At 42.3% G+C, this 18,228-nt stretch overlaps 1 protein-coding gene across 8 annotated transcripts in view; it reads left to right on the top strand.

Moving 5' to 3' along the window:
- MAST2 (microtubule associated serine/threonine kinase 2) overlaps positions 1–18,228 on the top strand; it is a 320,067-nt gene that overhangs the window by 225,163 nt on the left and 76,676 nt on the right. For 6 of the 8 annotated variants that reach the window (XM_034779932.1, XM_034779940.1, XM_034779934.1 and 3 more), the window contains 2 exons: positions 11,168–11,243; positions 17,753–17,773. In XM_034779932.1, the coding sequence (XP_034635823.1) occupies positions 11,168–11,243; positions 17,753–17,773 (97 nt within the window). The remainder of the gene's footprint in view (positions 1–11,167; positions 11,244–17,752; positions 17,774–18,228) is intronic. The other 2 variants (XM_034779933.1, XM_034779935.1) reach the window with 1 other exon arrangement.

The raw sequence follows: 18,228 nt of genomic DNA, 5'->3' as shown, positions 1-18,228 counted from the left end.
ATAGGAGTGTTCGTGGGGGCCACACCTGTGTCCCAGCCACCCCCTTGCTTCCCACAGTTGAGGGCATAAGGGGTCGGATGGCTGCAACCCACATTTTGTTCTGCATAGGTTCTTACATTGCGCTCATTGCTATAGTATTGGAACACCTTCTAGTAGTGCAAAAGCACTATGGCTAACACCTTTACCTCATGTCTGTGAGAACATTTTTCCTGGTAGCCATCACATCAGCTAGAAGAATAAGGGAAATCTGGATCTTCAAGGTGGGCCCTCCATTAACAGTCTTTCAAAAGGATAGAGTCACTCTTAAACCCAAAGTTTCTGCCCAAGGTAGTCTCCAACTTATATCAATCAGTTAGTTCACCCCCCTGTTTTCTTCTTTATGCTGCATTTTGCCCCGGGTGAAATAACACTCTACATGTTGCATATCGGGAGAGCATTGTCCTTTTTATGTAGTTAGGACCAAGCCATTCAGGTAATGCCCAGGCTCTGGTGTTTGAGAGGAGTTTGGGACAACCTGTCTTGTCCCAGAGGCTGTCCAGATGGGTCTCAGACTGTATTATGACATGTTAAAACTGGGCTAAGAAAGATTCCCTCTGGACATATTAGGGCTCATTTCACTAGGGTTCAAGCAACCTCTGCAACCAGTTTGGATAGCATCCCCGTATCCGAGAGTTGTGGCTCAGTAACATGGAGCTCAATCCACACATTTACCACTCTCAATTCCCCAGTTCAAGGGTACAGGTCAAATGCGAGTTTTGGTAAGGCAGTCCTGCACTCTGTTCAAGTAGGACTTCCCTTGCCCATCTCCAGCTGAATGGGTGACTGCTTGTCAGTCACCAAGAGTGGAATTGGTGAGGATGATTGCTCAAAGAAGAGAGAATGGTTACTTAACCTGCAGCAACTGTGATTCTTCAAGATGTATTGTTCACACCCATTCTGTGACTCACCATGCATCCTCTCTAGACACAGCCCTTTCTTATGGAATTCTTATTGACAAAGGAACTGAGTGCAGATTGTGACTGCCTCACTGCACCTTGCTCTCTCAGCTGCGGGAAGCAACCCCAAAAGAATCCAATTTTATGCACATGGGATGCCTGCACACCAAGAACTGAATCTGTGTGGACAGCACATCTCGAAGAAACACAGTTACTGTAAAGTAAGTAACTGTTCTTTTCATTATGTTCAGAGTTACTTACGTTGGATGACAGTGTATCCCCTAACTAATGCTCAAAAGGAACTACAAATTGGTAGCAGCTCAGCGGGAAGTAGCCATCTGTTTCCGGGGCCTCTTATCTTGGATGGGTGACATCCAGCTACAAAAAAACAACAAACCCCTCCAGAGAGAGCCTAACCACTGCCCGATGATTTTTGACAGAATTAGCACTATTATCTCAGGATTCCCTAAAAGCACAGTCATTGACGGACAGACTCTGTTGTGAATTATTTTAATGAAATACTCCTGTAAAGAATTCAGCATCTTCAGCTTGAATTTTAATAGAGCCCTAAAAATAGTCACCAAGGCATTTACTACTTGCTGCAGAATCTCAAAGAAAGTACCCTCAAATCCAATTCAGAAACTTGCCACAGAGCAGTTCCACTTCCATATGTACTCACTGTTCTTTGTTTTTTTGGATTACTCTCCATGCCCAGAATGTTTCTTCAGAAATGGTGGTGGTGATAGCAACAGCTTTACAAAAGGAGTAGCTTAGAGAATATAAGATTTTTCACTGGTAAGAACCGTCCACCTGTCTAGGTATTTATACAGTGCTCATTACTCTTAGTCCTCATATTCCTATGTTAGGGTTTAACTGATTCCATTTTAGTTATGGAAGTGTTCAACTAAGAAGGTACAAAAAGATGCCTCTGAAAATGTGAAATGCATATTTTTGTTTGGATTGATAGTTATCTGATTGACAGAGGGCCCCAAACTCAGGTGTAGTTTGACGTCTATATTTGTGGGGGAGGCAACTCTAGTCAGACCAATGGGGTCACGCTTGAGGGTGTCAAATTCTGTGTCTGCCTGAGGTTTTCAGTTGGGGGTGGCAACCCTCCCCGGCCCCCTTCAAACTACACCCATGCCCAAACTATACAGTCCACATAAGTGTAGCCATATCACAGAAAACAGGCAGGATTTTTTTTTTTTTTTTTTTGGTGGGTGTACACACAGTAGAAGACACTTCTATTCTCTCCACCATCACATTTCTCCCAACCCACTCCCAAAATGAAAAGTTGGTCTTCGCTTTCTTGGCATTATGTCAAATTTCCCTACACCGCATTGTGCCAGAACCATGTGGCATACTGATGTCTAGAAACTAGAGTAACTGAACAGTGGTTTGTCATGGGTAATTACTTCAAGTAATCCTTTCCAGTATGTGTTCCTATGTTGCATTTCGGATTTAACCTATTAATTAAAAGGATATACTTTGTAACCTCCAAGACTGAATAGTCTGTAGAGAAAAGAAGGAGAAATTACCAGATAATAGGAGTTCTCTAAAAGTAGAATACTTGAGTCACCTTTCTCCCCAAGAAAGTCATTTATCTGTAGACAAAGTCAGATTAATATTAGAGCTCTGTGTGTGTCATAAGTATTTCTCTTAAATATTCTAGACAACTTTGTGGAATGAAGAGGTCAGGCTGTCATGTTTGTTTGATTCATTTTGTAACTGTACATGACAACCATGCCTGTGCACTTACACAGTTTAAAAAGCATATAGTGAATGTCAAAGCATTAAAAAGAACCACTCTCAAATGGCCTTCACTGCACTGAAAACAAACTTTTCCCTAATATCCATTCCATAATCTCACTTGCAAACTTTAAACACCAATAGGCATACAAACAAGCTAGGAAGGGTTCTTAGAAGGATTCATTTTACTAGGTGCCATTCACCACAAAATTAAATTCATCTCAACACCTATACCATAAGGTTCCTCTTGCTGGGATTTGCCAATGAGATCAGTGTGCATGGAACAGTAAAGCTCTTCCTGAATGGATTGTATTTTAACAGCAGCAAAGAGTCCTGTGGCACCTTATAGACTAACAGACGTATAGGAGCATGAGCTTTCGTGGGTGAATCCCCNTCTTGCTGGGATTTGCCAATGAGATCAGTGTGCATGGAACAGTAAAGCTCTTCCTGAATGGATTGTATTTTAACAGCAGCAAAGAGTCCTGTGGCACCTTATAGACTAACAGACGTATAGGAGCATGAGCTTTCGTGGGTGAATCCCCACTTCTTCGGCTGCATGTACCCACGAAAGCTCATGCTCCTATACGTCTGTTAGTCTATAAGGTGCCACAGGACTCTTTGCTGCTTTTACAGATCCAGGCTAATACGGCTACCCCTTTGATACTTGTATTTTAACAGTCCTTGATGCTGGAAAATGCATTTCCTTACATATGAAACAGTATAAAGGGGGACCAGCTGAACTAGTGTTTCCCCATCAGCTGAGGATGCAGTACCAAGTTCCGGATGTTCAGAGAAGGGGGTTTCTGTGATCTTTTTCTTTTTTAAAGGGTAAAACAAGGGAAAATGATGGATGCTGCGACTTCCCTGTGATCAGCTTCAGGCTCTGTTTTATTTACAAAGCAAGCAACCACTAAAAACTGTTCTAGGAACTTTCATTGGCTGTTTCACCTGAGATGTGTTCTATACAATACCATGTATGGTTGTAAGTCTGCTTGTCTACCCCTGTGTGAGGGATTCAATCCTATGAATATTATTGCCAGAGAACTCCAACTGCAAATACTGTTAATAGTTTGCTTTTAAAACACTATTTATTTAAAATCTTACTATCAAACTGTATTTTGAGTAGTTAACATACTGCTCCATTTAATCTTCTAGCTCTACACCTTAGTTTGTTAAAGGTCAGATCTCTCTAATACAGAGAGTATTCCAATAATGATGTACTTCAGAACATTAGCAGTGGCCAATTGTGCATATTTTTGAAAATTCAAATGAGTAGAATGAGGATTCTATTTAAAATGTACTGTAAAACTTTGGCAGAGGAGTCATGACAAGAAACATAATAGTGCATTATTAACAAACATACCGGAAAAATAAAATGCAGAAAATTGTGATAAGACCATATGAGTACAAATAATATGGCAGGACCTATTAGTACCATGTATAATCCTCACCTTTGTAATATTCAAATTCTATTTAAGATTTTAAGCAACAAAATGATAGCTACATTATAGTCATTTACTCTATTCCAGGTATCTTCACAGTCCTGTTGCACCTGACCTCTTGAACTCCCACAGAAAGCAAAATCAAACCAAACAACAAAACAGAGAACCTTACATTAGAAACTACAGTCACCCTCCCTCCCCAAAAAATCAAAACAAATGCAAAACCCAGAATACATAACTTGAAGTCGACTGTCTGCTTTGAAGATGAAATCTTTATTCTGGAGAAGCCTGTCACAGGTCCATAATTAAGACTGAATTGAATTTGCCCTTAAAGGAGGGATTCATTCTCTTGATTTATATGAAGAATAGAGCAGAGTATTCTTCCCCAAAGTACAGCATTTAGTGAGGTTCCTGAATGAATTTTCTGAGAACTTACAAGTAAATGTGCTTATTAGTTATCCATTTAAAGTTAGTTAATATTTCTTTAAGCAATGTAACACCCTGCATCAACTTTTTTTGGGTTCCAAATAAGCTCAGCTCAAGCATTGTCTATCTACATAAAAATTGGCAGACAGGTCAATCTTGAGTAGAACATATGCAATGGGTAGTCTTTGAAAATAGATTGTTAGGCTCAATGGTAGTTTTTTCCATTATTTTTCCATAGCTGAAAGTTTTTCCTTTAGCAGAAGCTCAAAACGAATGTTCTCCTTCAGACAAATTAATGAAGAATTGCCCTTTGTGAAAATGGTTTCATTCTCATAGTCCCAATGGGACTCAGGCCACAGGCTGCACTCAGTTAGTACAGCCCTTTTCAAAATGTCCTCTATTTCTCATTGTTCCCCAAAGGACCAAAGTCACAGGCTGCCTTTAGTCCTGCTGCTGCCTCCGTTCACCTGCTCCTCTCAGTGTCCCTCTCTGCGTCCTGACAGAGGAGGGAGTCGTCATCTTCCCTGAGGACAGCTTGATTTCACTCTCATTGGGAACAATGGGAGGCAATGTAAAAATGCTTTTACCAAAAATTGCTTACTTAAATTTCTCTGGAAACGTAGTCATTCTATGTTTTGCATTTATGAGCTGACTTTGAAATGCTTCAATAATTTCTCCTTCCCCCAGGCAGTTAGAGCTCTACTTATCCAAGCTCTCCTTATCCTGACATTCACTTCACTTTCTTGAATACTGCAGGCATCTATTTTCCCATCAAAGGCGGGGATATTTATTCTAGTAACTTTCATTAGGCTCATATTAAGTGCCTGACTACCGCACACTTCGCTTGGCGAGAGAAAACCCATATTAGTATTAGTATTATTCTGGTTTCAGAGTATTAGTATTATTCTGCTAATTCTCTGTAGAGTTTACCAACTAAGCTAGTGTCATTTAACAAGGCATTTTAATACTAGTAGGCTGGTTTGGGCTCACATTTATCTTTCCTCTCCTTAAATAATTTAATCATGTGCAGTCAAATTATTTTTCAAACAGGACTATATTAATGTGAACTAGAACCTTTTAGTTCGCGCCTGTAGTGCCCAGAGAGGAGAGTTTGCACTGGTATTCATATCCCATACTACGAACTGCAGGTCAGTGTAGACATAGTCCCAGTTTCCTAATAATGAAACATAGCTGAATTGGAGGCTCATTCCATTTAGCTTTAGCTTTAGCAATCTTTAGTATAATTAAAAACTTATAATCAAAATAATTTTGAGTAACTGAACTAATTGAGTAATGAGACTTTTTCAAATTTCAGTATTATCTATGTGGGTGTTTTAACACTTTTCAGTGTGCACAATCTGGTACAGAGATACTGTACCACTAATTCCTTGGTATCCTTTATATGACATATTTCTATCCAGACTCTGGAATTTTAATTAGGTCCCATGTGAGTGATGTCTAGTTCAAAAATGAAAAGCAATTAGTTCTTCTATTCTACTCAAGTCTGGGTGAAGCTTTTAAGAAGCTTCAGGGAGAAGGGGAATTTCTACTTTCCTTTAAACATTTCCCAGTACTACTGCATCTGCTGTAGTTGAAGAAATTTTAATAAGAGAAGCCTAAGTGTGTTGGTCTCACCCGGCAAAGATGATATAAACCTATTTATTCTGTGAGCAAAGGTATATTCTCCTGTTGCTCAAGGGTTAGAATTGCTACTATTGGATCTGAGACTCCTCACTCTTAGTCTCAAGTGGTGCTTTTACAAAGAGTGACTACTCATTAGATAAATCAACACACTGTTACAAGAATGTTAATGATATAGGACCGAACCTTTACATGTCCTGGATATGGTCAAGGGAAAGGGAGTGTGGCTGAGTCATCCTTTCAGTTTAGCAATCCCAGAATGCCCTCATTGGGCCACAGACAGCCATTGCTTCATTAAAGTTGCACTTCCTGTCCACAAACATGACATTCAACATGGAGGCTGAAGGGCCTGAAAACCTCAGAGACTGCAGTCACACTGCATGCTGTGCATAACTCATGTATTTTCAGTCCTGTCCGCAAAGCTGGAAAGCAATAACGGAAATGGCCTGCCAAGCTGAGGAGCACGAATTCTGAGAAGGTTCCATGACTCCCACGTGGTTTAATAATAAGCTACACATCAAATTTTTAGGCCAAATCTAAAATCCATTTCATAGCCTCTCTGAACGTTATTAAGCAATGTGCACAGGGATTGCTGTTCATACATTTTAAACCGTTACACTTTTTAATATTTCAGCTGATTTCCTAGATTTTTCAGCTTTCCCACACTCTTGGTCCACCTGTTGATATGAATTCTTTACTAAACTAAAAGTTCTTGGCAACAAATCTTTTTCAGAGGTCAAAGTCTCTTCAAAAAGTTAATTTTAATTGATGTGCATTAATTAAACTTAAAAATTAAAATAAAATTAGCATATGTCTCATATGAGTAAGAAGAATGGACTATCCTCTAATAATCCACTATAATAAAAGAACAAATGAATTAATGTATGTAGTTCTGCATTTATATATTCTACTGCACATAGAAATGCACTCAATCTAGTACATTTTCATCTCAAATTTTATTTCATGTGCACACCACTTAAATATTATGCATCTATCAATAAACTGAAGGATAAATAACTTATAAACCCTGTTTTTGTTTTAAAAACTGGTCCCAGCATTAGAATTTTAGAGTAGTTTACATTTTAATGTTAACAAAACTTAAGCTTTGGTTTGGTTAGGTATGCAATACCCTCAATTAATATCAGCTCTATTGTTAAAAACATTGGCTCTGTTTACCAGTACTACGTATCAGAAAAGATCACATTTACATGTGAATTTTGGATTAATATCTTTGATACCACTGAAGAACTTTTGCTCATAATTAAATTTCTAAGCATTTGGAAAAAAGACTTTCCATTTTCCAATTTCTGTTTATTTTTAAAAGAATAAAATGTGCAATACTTTAGATATATGGATAGTTGAGTGATTGGCACTCCTCCCACCTAAAACCTCCTGCCACCTGACTTCCCTTGCCCCTTTTTATTACCCTCTCAAGCATGCAATTAAAAAAACCCCTTATCCCAACCTACCTCTCCAACCATTGTCCAATCTCCCTCCCCCCTGCACGTCTATGCTTCATGAACACGTCTCTAATTCTTCCCTTAAAACTCCCTTTTAAGAACATAAGAACGGCCATACTGGGTCAGACAAAGGGTCCATCTAGCCCAGTATCCTGTCTTCCAACAGCGGCCAATGCCAGGTGCCCCAGAGGGAATGAACAGAACAGATAATCATCAAGTGATCCGTCTCCTGTTGCCCATTGCCAGCTTCTGGCAAACAGAGTCTAGGGACGCTGTCCCTGCCCATCCTGGCTAATAGCCATCGATGGACCTATCCTCTGTGAATTTATTTAGTTCTTTTTTAAGTTTATTCTACAGTTTTTGTACAGCTATTTTGGTTAGATATGTGATTTTTTTTTACCGAAGTAATTATGCAACCCCTAGTGTAGATGCTGTTTATTACTGTTTGTTACAGTTTATTACTGGCATAAAGGCACTGTATGTTGATATAGCTTATTTCCCTTCCCATATAAGCACCTTTATAGCAGTACAACTGTTCCACACTAGAGAGTTGTACCACTTTAACTAAACTGGTATATGCTTGATGTTGCTGGCATTGTAAGTTTCATTGTTTTAGGTCAGCATCAATCCTGCTTGGCATCAACCTCAAACAAGACAAAGAAGGTTCATGTTCCTTGTTAATATAGGAGAATGGCTTGTAGAAGCATATATAAAGAGAAGAATCTTTGATATCCATTATCTCACCATGCCCATCAAAGTAGAACTCTCATTCCTTAGCTACTGTTGAAAACCAGCCACCACGGGAGCACCTCGCAAACTCAACAGTGGATGCAGCCACATATGCCTGAATGCACAAATGCACCACAAAACTAATTATATACCTGATACACATAGATGATATTTGCATCCTCTGGACAGATGATTTAAGTCCCTTGTAGACTTCCACCACAACTTCAACAATCATCACCTGTCCATTAAACGTTCTCTGGAACACTCCCACACCAGCATCAAATTCATGAACAATATGATTGGCTTCAACAATGGAACCCTCCAGACAACCACAAACACACCAAGAAATCTGTTATCTACGTTCAGGCACTCAGATACATAGAATATGCTCTGAGGAGAAAGTCCAGGTTATACACCTTAAGACATTTGAAACTGCCTTCACCACAAGACAAGGACACTCCACCAGAGAAGATGATTGCATCATGAAATGGACCACCCAATGCCCCGAGAGAACCTGTTTCAATACAGAAATAAAATCATAGAAGATTAGGGTTGGAAGAGACCTCAGGAGGTCATCTAGTCCAATCCCCTGCTCAAAGCAGGACCAATCCTCAACTAAATCATCCCAGCCAGAGCTTTGTCAAACCGGGCCTTAAAAACCTCTAAGGATGGAGATTCCACCACCTCCCTAGGTAACCCATTCCAGTGCTTCACCACCCTCCTAGTGAAATAGTGTTTCCTAATATCCAACCTAGACCTCCCCCACTGCAACTTGAGACCATTGCTTCTTGTTCTGTCATCTGCCACCACTGAGAACAGCCGAGCTCCATCCTCTTTGGAACCCCCCCTTCAGGTAGTTGAAGTCTACTATCCAATCCCCCCTCACTCTTCTCTTCCGCAGTCTAAATAAGCCCAGTTCCCTCAACCTCTCCTCGGAAGTCATGTGCCCCAGTCCCCTAATAATTCCTGTTGCCCTCCGCTGGACTCTCTCCAATTTGTCCACATCCTTTCTATTGTGGGGGGCCCAAAACTGGATGCAGTACTCCAGGTGTGGCCTCACCAGTGTCGAATGAAGGGGAATAATCACTTCCCTCAATCTGCTGGCAGTGTTCCTACTAATACAGCCCAATGTGCCATTGGCCTTCTTGGCAACAAGGGCACACTGCTAACTCCTATCCAGCTTCTCGTCCACTGTAATCCCCAGGTCCTTTTCTGCAGAACTGCTGCTTAGCCAGTCGGTCCCCAGCCTGTAGCGGTGCATAGGATTCTTCCTTCCTAAGTGCAGGACTCTGCACTTGTCCTTGTTGAATCTCATCAGATTTCTTTTGGCCCAATCCTCCGATTTGTCTAGGTCACTCTGGACCCTATCCCTACCCTCCAGCGTATCTACCTCTCCCCCAAGCCTAGTGTCATCCGCGAACTTGCTGTGGGTGCAATCCATCCCATCATCCAGATCATTAAGAAGATGTTGAACAAAACCGGCCCCAGGACTGACTTCTGGGACACTCCGCTTTATACCGGCTGCCCAACTAGACGTCGAACCATTGATCACTACCAGTTGAGCCTGACAATCTAGCCAGCTTTCTTCCATCTTATAGTCCATTCATCCAATCCGTACTACTTTAACTTGCTGGCAAGAATACTGTGGGAGAGTGTATCAAAAGCTTTGCTAAAGTCAAGCTATATCACGTCCACTGTTTTTCCCATATCCACAGAGCCAGTTATCTCATCATAGAAGGAGATCAGGTTGGTCAGGCATGACTTGCCTTGGTGAATCCATGTTGACTGTTCCTGATCACCTTCCTCTCCTCCAGGTGCTTCAAAATGGATTCCTTGAGGACTTGCTCCATGATTTTTCCAGGGACTGAGGTGAGGCTGTAGTTGCCTGGATTCTCCTTCTTCCCTTTTTTAAAGATGGGCACTGTATTTGTCTTTTTCCAATTGTTCAGTACCTCCCCCGATCGCCACGAGTTTTCAAAGATCTTTTCCTTCAGCTTACTAACACATTGGAATTTTCATTTTCATGATAGAAAAGTGTACTTAATAAATACATTTATCTTAATTTCCACTGTTCTGAAATACAGTAAATTATTGATGGGCAAAGAGTTGTTTTTTAAAATACCACGTTTATGTTACGGTCCATTCCTGCAAGCATTAACTCGTAGGTGTACTGTTTTGCTACCATGAGCAATTCCACTGGAATATATTCACAGTAAGGAGCACTATGTTGGGTTTGCAAGATTGTGCACTAAAATACATTTTATTGACAGAGTGCAGTCTGCACCAATGCATCATACAGTGGGAGGACAGAAGTACTTCCTTAAAAATCCTCCTTAATCTTGAGTAGAATGTAATCAGCTTCATTTCTAATTATCGTTTCTCATTGCGAAATATTGGGTTAACTCATACAGAAGAATCATTTAAAAAAATCCAAGAACAAATATATTGTATATAGTTGTTGCATTGTGTGCTACTTAGTTTTTGTTGGCAATTTAAACTGGAAAATCCACATCTTAACTTACATTCTAAAAAGTAAGGAAAAACATTAATTTCATGGTAGAGAGAAAAAATAAACTTTCCATTTTTTTTTTCATAGTCAAAAAAAATATTTAACAAGCTATTGCTCAGGCTATTAAAAGGTTCAACGATCTTGGTTATTTGTAACTATAGATCTTAATCAAAACTGTTCATGTAGCATGCCAACTCACTCATCAAATATTATGACAAGAAAGTTATTTGTTGTGATTGTAACACAAATGTAAATGTTCCCCACTTTCTCAAACAGGCAGCAGTCCTTTGGACAGTCCCAGGAATTTCTCTCCCAACGCACCTGCTCATTTTTCCTTTGTTCCTGCCCGTAGGTAAGTTAGCACATTTGGTTTCTTATGACTGGCATGTGAAAGCCACCTGAGTGTACTGCGTATTTTCTACTTTGGAAAGTAGTTACCATTTAGAGGTTTTTAGGTTCTGTTTCATATTCAGATTAGACTGTGATTTTAGAGTCTAGAAATGTCTTCAACATTCCTGTGTTTTCTCTACAGGTACTGATTGTCACTCCATTGTTCTTATTTATTGTTTTTTATTTAGATTGCAGTTGCACATTTTGGATGCTACTGCAAGGTGCTTTCCAAACATGGGAGATGATTCAGAGTCTCTGCATGAGGGACATGCAGTCTAAAAAAAGTCAGAGACAGAAGGGTTGGAGAGCAAAGGATGGGATAAAACAAGGTGATAAGGGTGATGATAGACACATAGTTTATTAGTCACATTTCCATGGCACTCTTTCAGATCTCACTTCCTAATCAGTAGATGAAGTGTGTTTTAAGGGATCCTGAACGTCTCCTTTTTAAAGAAACCTATTTGTTCATGAAGCCAATCAAATTCTGCATATTTGTTCATCAATTCTTGATCTCTTTGCTACCCATGATATTTGAATCTCTTTTTTTGATTATAGTAGTTTAGAATGAAATACTCAGAATTTACCAAATAGATAAATGTCTGCACCATAAGACTGGTTGCAACCTGTCTTTTTCTCTGTCTATTCCCAGTCTTTGATCATGACAAGGAAACAGTGGCCATTAGCAATATTGCTGTAGAAAGGGGAAACAGGTAATAGGTTACATTTAGTATTAATTTAACATTTGCAAAAGGAAAGCGTAGTGTTTCACTAGCATAATACAGAGGGATTGAAATGTGGAGAGGGCAGTTGCCTTGTTGACAAGTTTAGGAAGGGTGTTCCTATGTAGTTGGTGGTGTGGGGAACCTCACATAACAGCTGCTAGTCACATCACCTAACGTACTTTTGGAAGGAGCTCAGATTCCATGGTGATGGGTGTAGTGTAAGAAACAATAGAAGAGAAGGTGTGAAGACAATTGTGAATGAAACAGATAAATGAATTTGGCATCCTTAGCAGAATAGAGGGCACAGGATAGGAGTGAGGGAGGCATAACACAAAGAGAGAGAAGTTGAATAAGTAGCAAGGAGCAGATAAATTTTGGGCCTTGAAATCAAGGATAAGACTGAACCTGATGTGGTGTATGTGGGGGAGGGATTCAAAGAGGGTAGTAAGATCAGATTCATGTACGAGGAAGATGCTCCTAGTGGCTGCATTTTGCTTGGACTGAAATAAACCATCTGAGTGTTGGCCAGAGAAGCAGAGGTTGTGGTAATCAAGATGGGAGATGATGAGGGCCTACACAGGAATTTTAGCTTGATAGATAGAAAGGTGAATCTTAGAAATGCTCTGGAGGAAGGAAGTGGCAGGATTTGGAAACAGTTGCAATATATGGGGCAAGGAGAAGTCAAAGATCGCCCATGGGCGATGGTCCTGGGTGTCAGATAATTCAAGGAAAGCCTTTGCTAGTCAGTCACTTGAGTTGCTTCCCACCTCTGACACCTCTATATATTGCTGGCAGCAGACTTTATGCTGTTTATCAGGCATCACATAAGGATGAGTTATTGTTAGTCACAAATGTCATGGTTTCATATTAATTATCTGGATCCATACCTGTTATACAGGGGACGGGAAGAGGAGGAGGCAGGCAGGAGGGAAGAGAGCAGGTTCAGTACACATGGGTTAAATGGATCCTATTTAAAAAGGGAGGTCAGATCCTGAGCAGGTGTAAATCAGTGTAGCTGCACTGAAGTCAGTTGCCAGCAGCCTGGGATCTGGTTCCAGGACTGCATGAAGGAAAGCTTTTGATAAAACTGGAGGCATAACTTCCTGCAGTTATTGGCTGTTACAACAATTTTAACAATATTGCTTTTAAAGCACTCTTCAAAACAGAAAGCAAACCTTGTAACAGTGTAACCTCAGTGGAGCAGTGCATTGTATTTCATAGGTGGGTTTGTGATGACAGCGATGGGAAAATTCAAACCTGCCCTTAGCAAATACCATCGATGATTTTACAAGACATTTGCTGCAATGTCTGCCTTTCTGGCTGAGCATTTATTGTTTAAACAGTGACCTGGAAATCATGAATTGTGCAACAATTAATGCTACAGAGCTCCAAGGCCACAACCTGCTTGTAGTTTGTTGCTTCTTTTTTTAATCAATCCTGGCAAGCAGGGGCAAGGGGGGGGAGAGAGTCAGGGGTGCACAGGGGGGGCTCCCCCAGTCCCAGACTATATGCCGGGGGAATCTAGTCACATAGAGAGTTGGGGTTCTTAGGGATTGGCTTGTTCTGGCCTTGTTTTGAGATGAGATTAGCTTGATTTTTGGCTTATTGTGAAAGTCGGGGTGCTTATTTACTGCATGAAAGTTGGCAACTGTGCTTCTAAGTTAGGGTTCCAAATGCAGATGATGGTGGGTAATATTTAACTCCAAATAACATACTGTTTTCATAGATTTTTTAAATGGCTTGTACAGACATATTTCTATTCATGTTTCATTTTGTAAAACTATTTCTTTTACAAAACTTATATGGGGGCATCAAGTGCCTGGCACCTTAGCTTTTTGCCTCAGGAGAAAGGTGCTGTGAAAAGACTATAGAAATAGAAGTGCTGCGATGTGGGGATCAAATTCCATCCCAGAAAAGGAGGGGCTGGAAGCTGTGCAGAGAGAGCTCTTGAGAGCCATAAGGAATGGGGGAGAAGGGGGGGAAGTGTGTCACCTTTCTAGTAAACTCCTCTGCCAGACAGAAGTGGTGAGAGAACCTGCTTCCACACGTAGCTGCATCAAGCATTCCTCCGGAGAGAGGGCTGCTGTTCCTTTTGGCTTTTAATGAAGGGAAGGGGAGGAAAAATGGGAGATTTGGGAGGCTCAGGGCCCCCTTTATCTATAGCTTTACTAAAATACATTTTAATTTGGTCTAAGTTGTGTGTTGATGCTCAGTTTAAAATGTAAAATTGTTTCAAATTGTTTTTATTTGAACAAGGAACAAAAAAAAAAAGGAAGAGAAAAATGACATCAATATTTAAAATAGCCAAGATACCAGTAGCACTAAATCCTTAAAGTCTGGGTTTAGTTGTCCTGGCACTGCTGGTGTAGCTATATTTAGTGGATCACTCCGCTGTGTTGCCAGGAGAATTTCTGTGCCTTGGGTCATTGGAAAGTACTATGCTTCCTTATCTTATCTGAGCAGAACTTTCCATCTCTCTCAAACATTATGCCATCGTTGTGTGGGCCGTAGAGATCATCCACCTCTGACCCTTTCCTCTCTCATACGCCCTGCCATCAAGTAGAAATGGATTCTTCCTCTTCGAGTGCTTGCTCATGTCGATTCCATTCTAGGTGTGTGCGTGCCCACATGCGCAGGCGTCGAAGATTTTTGCCTTAGCGGTGTCCATAGGGTCAGCAGAGTGCCACGCTCGTGTGTCGGTATATCAGGCGCCGCTGGCCCTATGCCCTCTCAGTTCCTTCTTACTGCCCATGGTGGCAGTACCTAGTTAGCGCACCTTTCCTTGCATAGCAAGGGCTAGCGGTTTTTCATCTTTACTGACTTCGAGCCTTAGGGCCTTGTAAATAGTTTGTTTATAGTACTTGGTGTTAAGTAGTTAGTAGTTAGCGTTTTAGCGGGAACTTCGCCTCAGACGGGGCATGCCCTGGTCTCCCAGGTTTAAGCCCTGCACGGACTGCCTGTAAGTAACCCCCATAGCAGCTGCCTCAAGAGCTTTGGGGAATCACACGTGAGAGAGAAGTGCCATATTTGTAAAAACTTTTGGGCCCGCACACAGAAAGAGCGGGATGTTTGTTTACAGGGTCGCCTCATGGAGTCCGCCCTTCGCCCAGCTTCCACGCTGCCCCGCCAGGGCTTGCCGAGTACCTCAGCCTTGGTGCACAGTGTGCCCCGGCACTGAGCTCCACCAGGCACCATTTCTCATTGCCAGTGCCCAAAAAGATAGCAAGGAAGCACGGCTTTCTGGCACCAGTCAAGAACGGCCATGAATCATCGGGCAAGGGACTCACTTCAGGCCGCCTTGCCACTCCAGAGCCACGTGTTCGTGCCTCCCTGGTCGGGGCCCATAGCCCCTTAAAAGGTCCACCAACGACTTCCAGGAGCAGCATGGGACCTAAAGCCCTGATGGCACCAATGCCTTCACAAGCTCCCCTGGTGCCGAGAGAGCAAAGGCCTCCACCTGCGCTGCTGACACAACACATGCTGCAGGAAGCAGCAAAGGCTCCCCAGAAGGGCAAGCCAGCCGCTAAGACCACTCGGGGCAGTGGAGCACTGCTGATCCCCGAGACAAAGCAGTGCTCTCCACCTCCATGCTGCAGATCGCTGGAGTCGCAGCACAGATCCTCTGGGGCTCACCCTCGGTCACCGGAACCGCAATCACGGTCCCCGCCGTCTCAACGCAGATCGCCTAGAGGGAGACACCAGTCTCCGTACTACCGGTACCATTCGCCTTCCCACCGGTCATCCTCGATTGGCCTCATCAGCACTGGTTCGGCACGCTGCTAGACTTTTCGGTAGCCTCCCCGCTGCAGCTATCTCTCTGGCCAGGCCTGCTGCAACCGAACCTGGCGGCGTTGCACTGGACAGCATGGCTACTGCATGGCTGAATGCAGAAGAGCGGGAATGCTCAGCCCAGGTTCAACAGGTCTTGTTGGGTAGGAGAAAGCCCTCCACCAGAACAATTTACCTGGCCAAGTGGAGAAGGTTTATGTGCTGGGCTTCGGAATGACTTATCCTGGCTGAGCAGGCCTCGCTGAAGGTGATACTGGATTATCTTCTGCACCTCAAACTCCAGGGCTTGTCCCTGTCATCGATCAGGGTCCCCCTGGCCACTATTCCAGCTTTCCACCCTCCGTTCCAAGGCAGGTCGGTCTTCGTTCATGACATGATGGCCTGGTTTTTGAAAGGTCTGGAGTCTCTACCCTCATGTCTGGGACCCTGTCCCTTCCTGGGACTTGAACTTCATGTTGTCAAGGCTCATGGGGCCTCCCTTTGAACCTCTGTCTTCCTGCTCTCTCCTGGAAGGTGTCATTCCTGGTTGCCGTAACGTCTGCTCACATGGTGTCTGAGATCAGGACACTTACTTCAGAACCACCCTATACCGTATTCTAGAAGGATAAGGTCCATCTCTCAGTCGCACCCAGCGTTCCTGCCCAAGGTAGTTTCCCAGTTTCATACCGGCCAGGACATCTACTTATCTGTCTTCTTCCCAAAGCCTCATAAATGGGAAGAGGAACACAGGTTGCATTCCCTGGACATCAGGAGGGTGCTGGCCTTTTACATTGACAGGTCAAAACTGTTTCATAAGTCAACACAGCTGTTCGTTGCAGTGGCCGACTGGACGAAAGGTCGCCCAGTGTCTGCTCAAAGGATTTCGTCCTGGATCACGGCCTGCAAAAGTGCCTCCACCAGCAATAGTCACGGCGCACTCAGCTAGAGCGCAAGTGTCATCAGCGGCCTTCCTGACTCAGATGCCGATCCAAGAAATCTGTAGAACTGCTACCTAGTCATCTGTTCCACACGTTTACATCCCATTATGCACTTACCCCGCAGGCCTGGAACGATGCTGGTTTTGGCAGGGCAGTGCTGCACGCTGCAAGACCGTGAACTCCAAGCCCACCTTCATTGACACTGCTTGTGAGTCACCTAGAATGGAATTGACATGAGCAACCACTCGAAGAAGAAAAAAGTTACCTACCTTTCGTAACTGTTGTTCTTCAAGATGTGCTGCTCATGTCCATTACATTACCCACCCTCCTGCCCCTATGTCAGAGTTGCTGGCAAGACGGAACTGAGAGGGCCTAGGGCTGGCGGCGCCTGATATACCGACGCATGAGCGCAGCACTCAAGGGGGCTCCACTGCCAACCCTACAGATATCGCTAAGGCAAAAATCTCCGATGACTGCGCATATGGGCGCGCACATACCTAGAATGGAATGGACATATGCAACACATCTCGAAGAACAACAGTTACTAAAAGGTAGGTAATCGGTTTTTGTGCCCGTGTTCTTCCCTCTGCATTTGACCTATTCTCTTCAGAGATGATCCTTTTTATACAGTATTTATGGCTCCTCTTCCCGCAGTACAGAACTGTAGCCAGTTGATCCTTCAGCATTATGGAAAATATTGCAGTTCTGGTTGAGAAAGCAGCATGCTAGTTTTAAGGCCAATAGGTTCACCACTAAATCTTGTAGGGTGGCCCTCATTTTAAGTAGCGGTTAATCAAAAATCTGACCGTAGGCAGTTGACGATAAGCATTCAGTGAGTATTTTTCAAACCCACAGAGTCAGAATATTCAGAATTCTCCCAGTATGAAGGAGATATCCACTTCTGTCCATGCAATATTGTGTGACATTCAGTAAAAGTGACTGTAATGGTAATAGTCAAATTTTGTTACTGGTTTTCCAGAAATCACATTCATGATTTTTATTTTTCCCTTCCTTATTATCACTGCACAATTTCTTCAATTCAGCCATGGACACAGAGCAGACAGGTAAAGGGTATATCAGATACATATTGCTGCTGTGTGTATGTAATGCTTTTGCATGATTGTATTATGATTTGTGGCTAATGAGTATGTGTGCTGTAATAACCCCATTTAGGCATTCAGCATTTACACTTTGAGAATAGAAATTTTGAGTCTTTGTATAGCAACTTATAATTAACCGGGATCCCTCCAGGAGAAAATGCTTTGTTCACACAACACTTTGTCATGGTGAGGTTGATCTAGTCTACACTGCGTGATGTTAACACAACTGCCACAAACACACTTGCTTTAAAATTACTTTTTAGTAGGCTATGTATGGCCAAAGTTGTTTGTTTTGCCAATGTTTCATTGTCCCAGCAGGGATAATACCAAAATGAAATAAATGACCTAAAGTTTTCTTTTGTTCCTAGCATCCCTTCCTAAATTAGTACTGCATCACTTTTTATATATTTTCCTCTTAT

This window comes from Trachemys scripta, chromosome 8 (assembly GCF_013100865.1).
Source record: "Trachemys scripta elegans isolate TJP31775 chromosome 8, CAS_Tse_1.0, whole genome shotgun sequence".
NCBI lineage: Eukaryota > Metazoa > Chordata > Testudines > Emydidae > Trachemys > Trachemys scripta.
The sequence above is the reverse complement of the archived record's forward strand: the minus strand, read 5'-3'. Positions and strand labels throughout refer to the sequence as shown.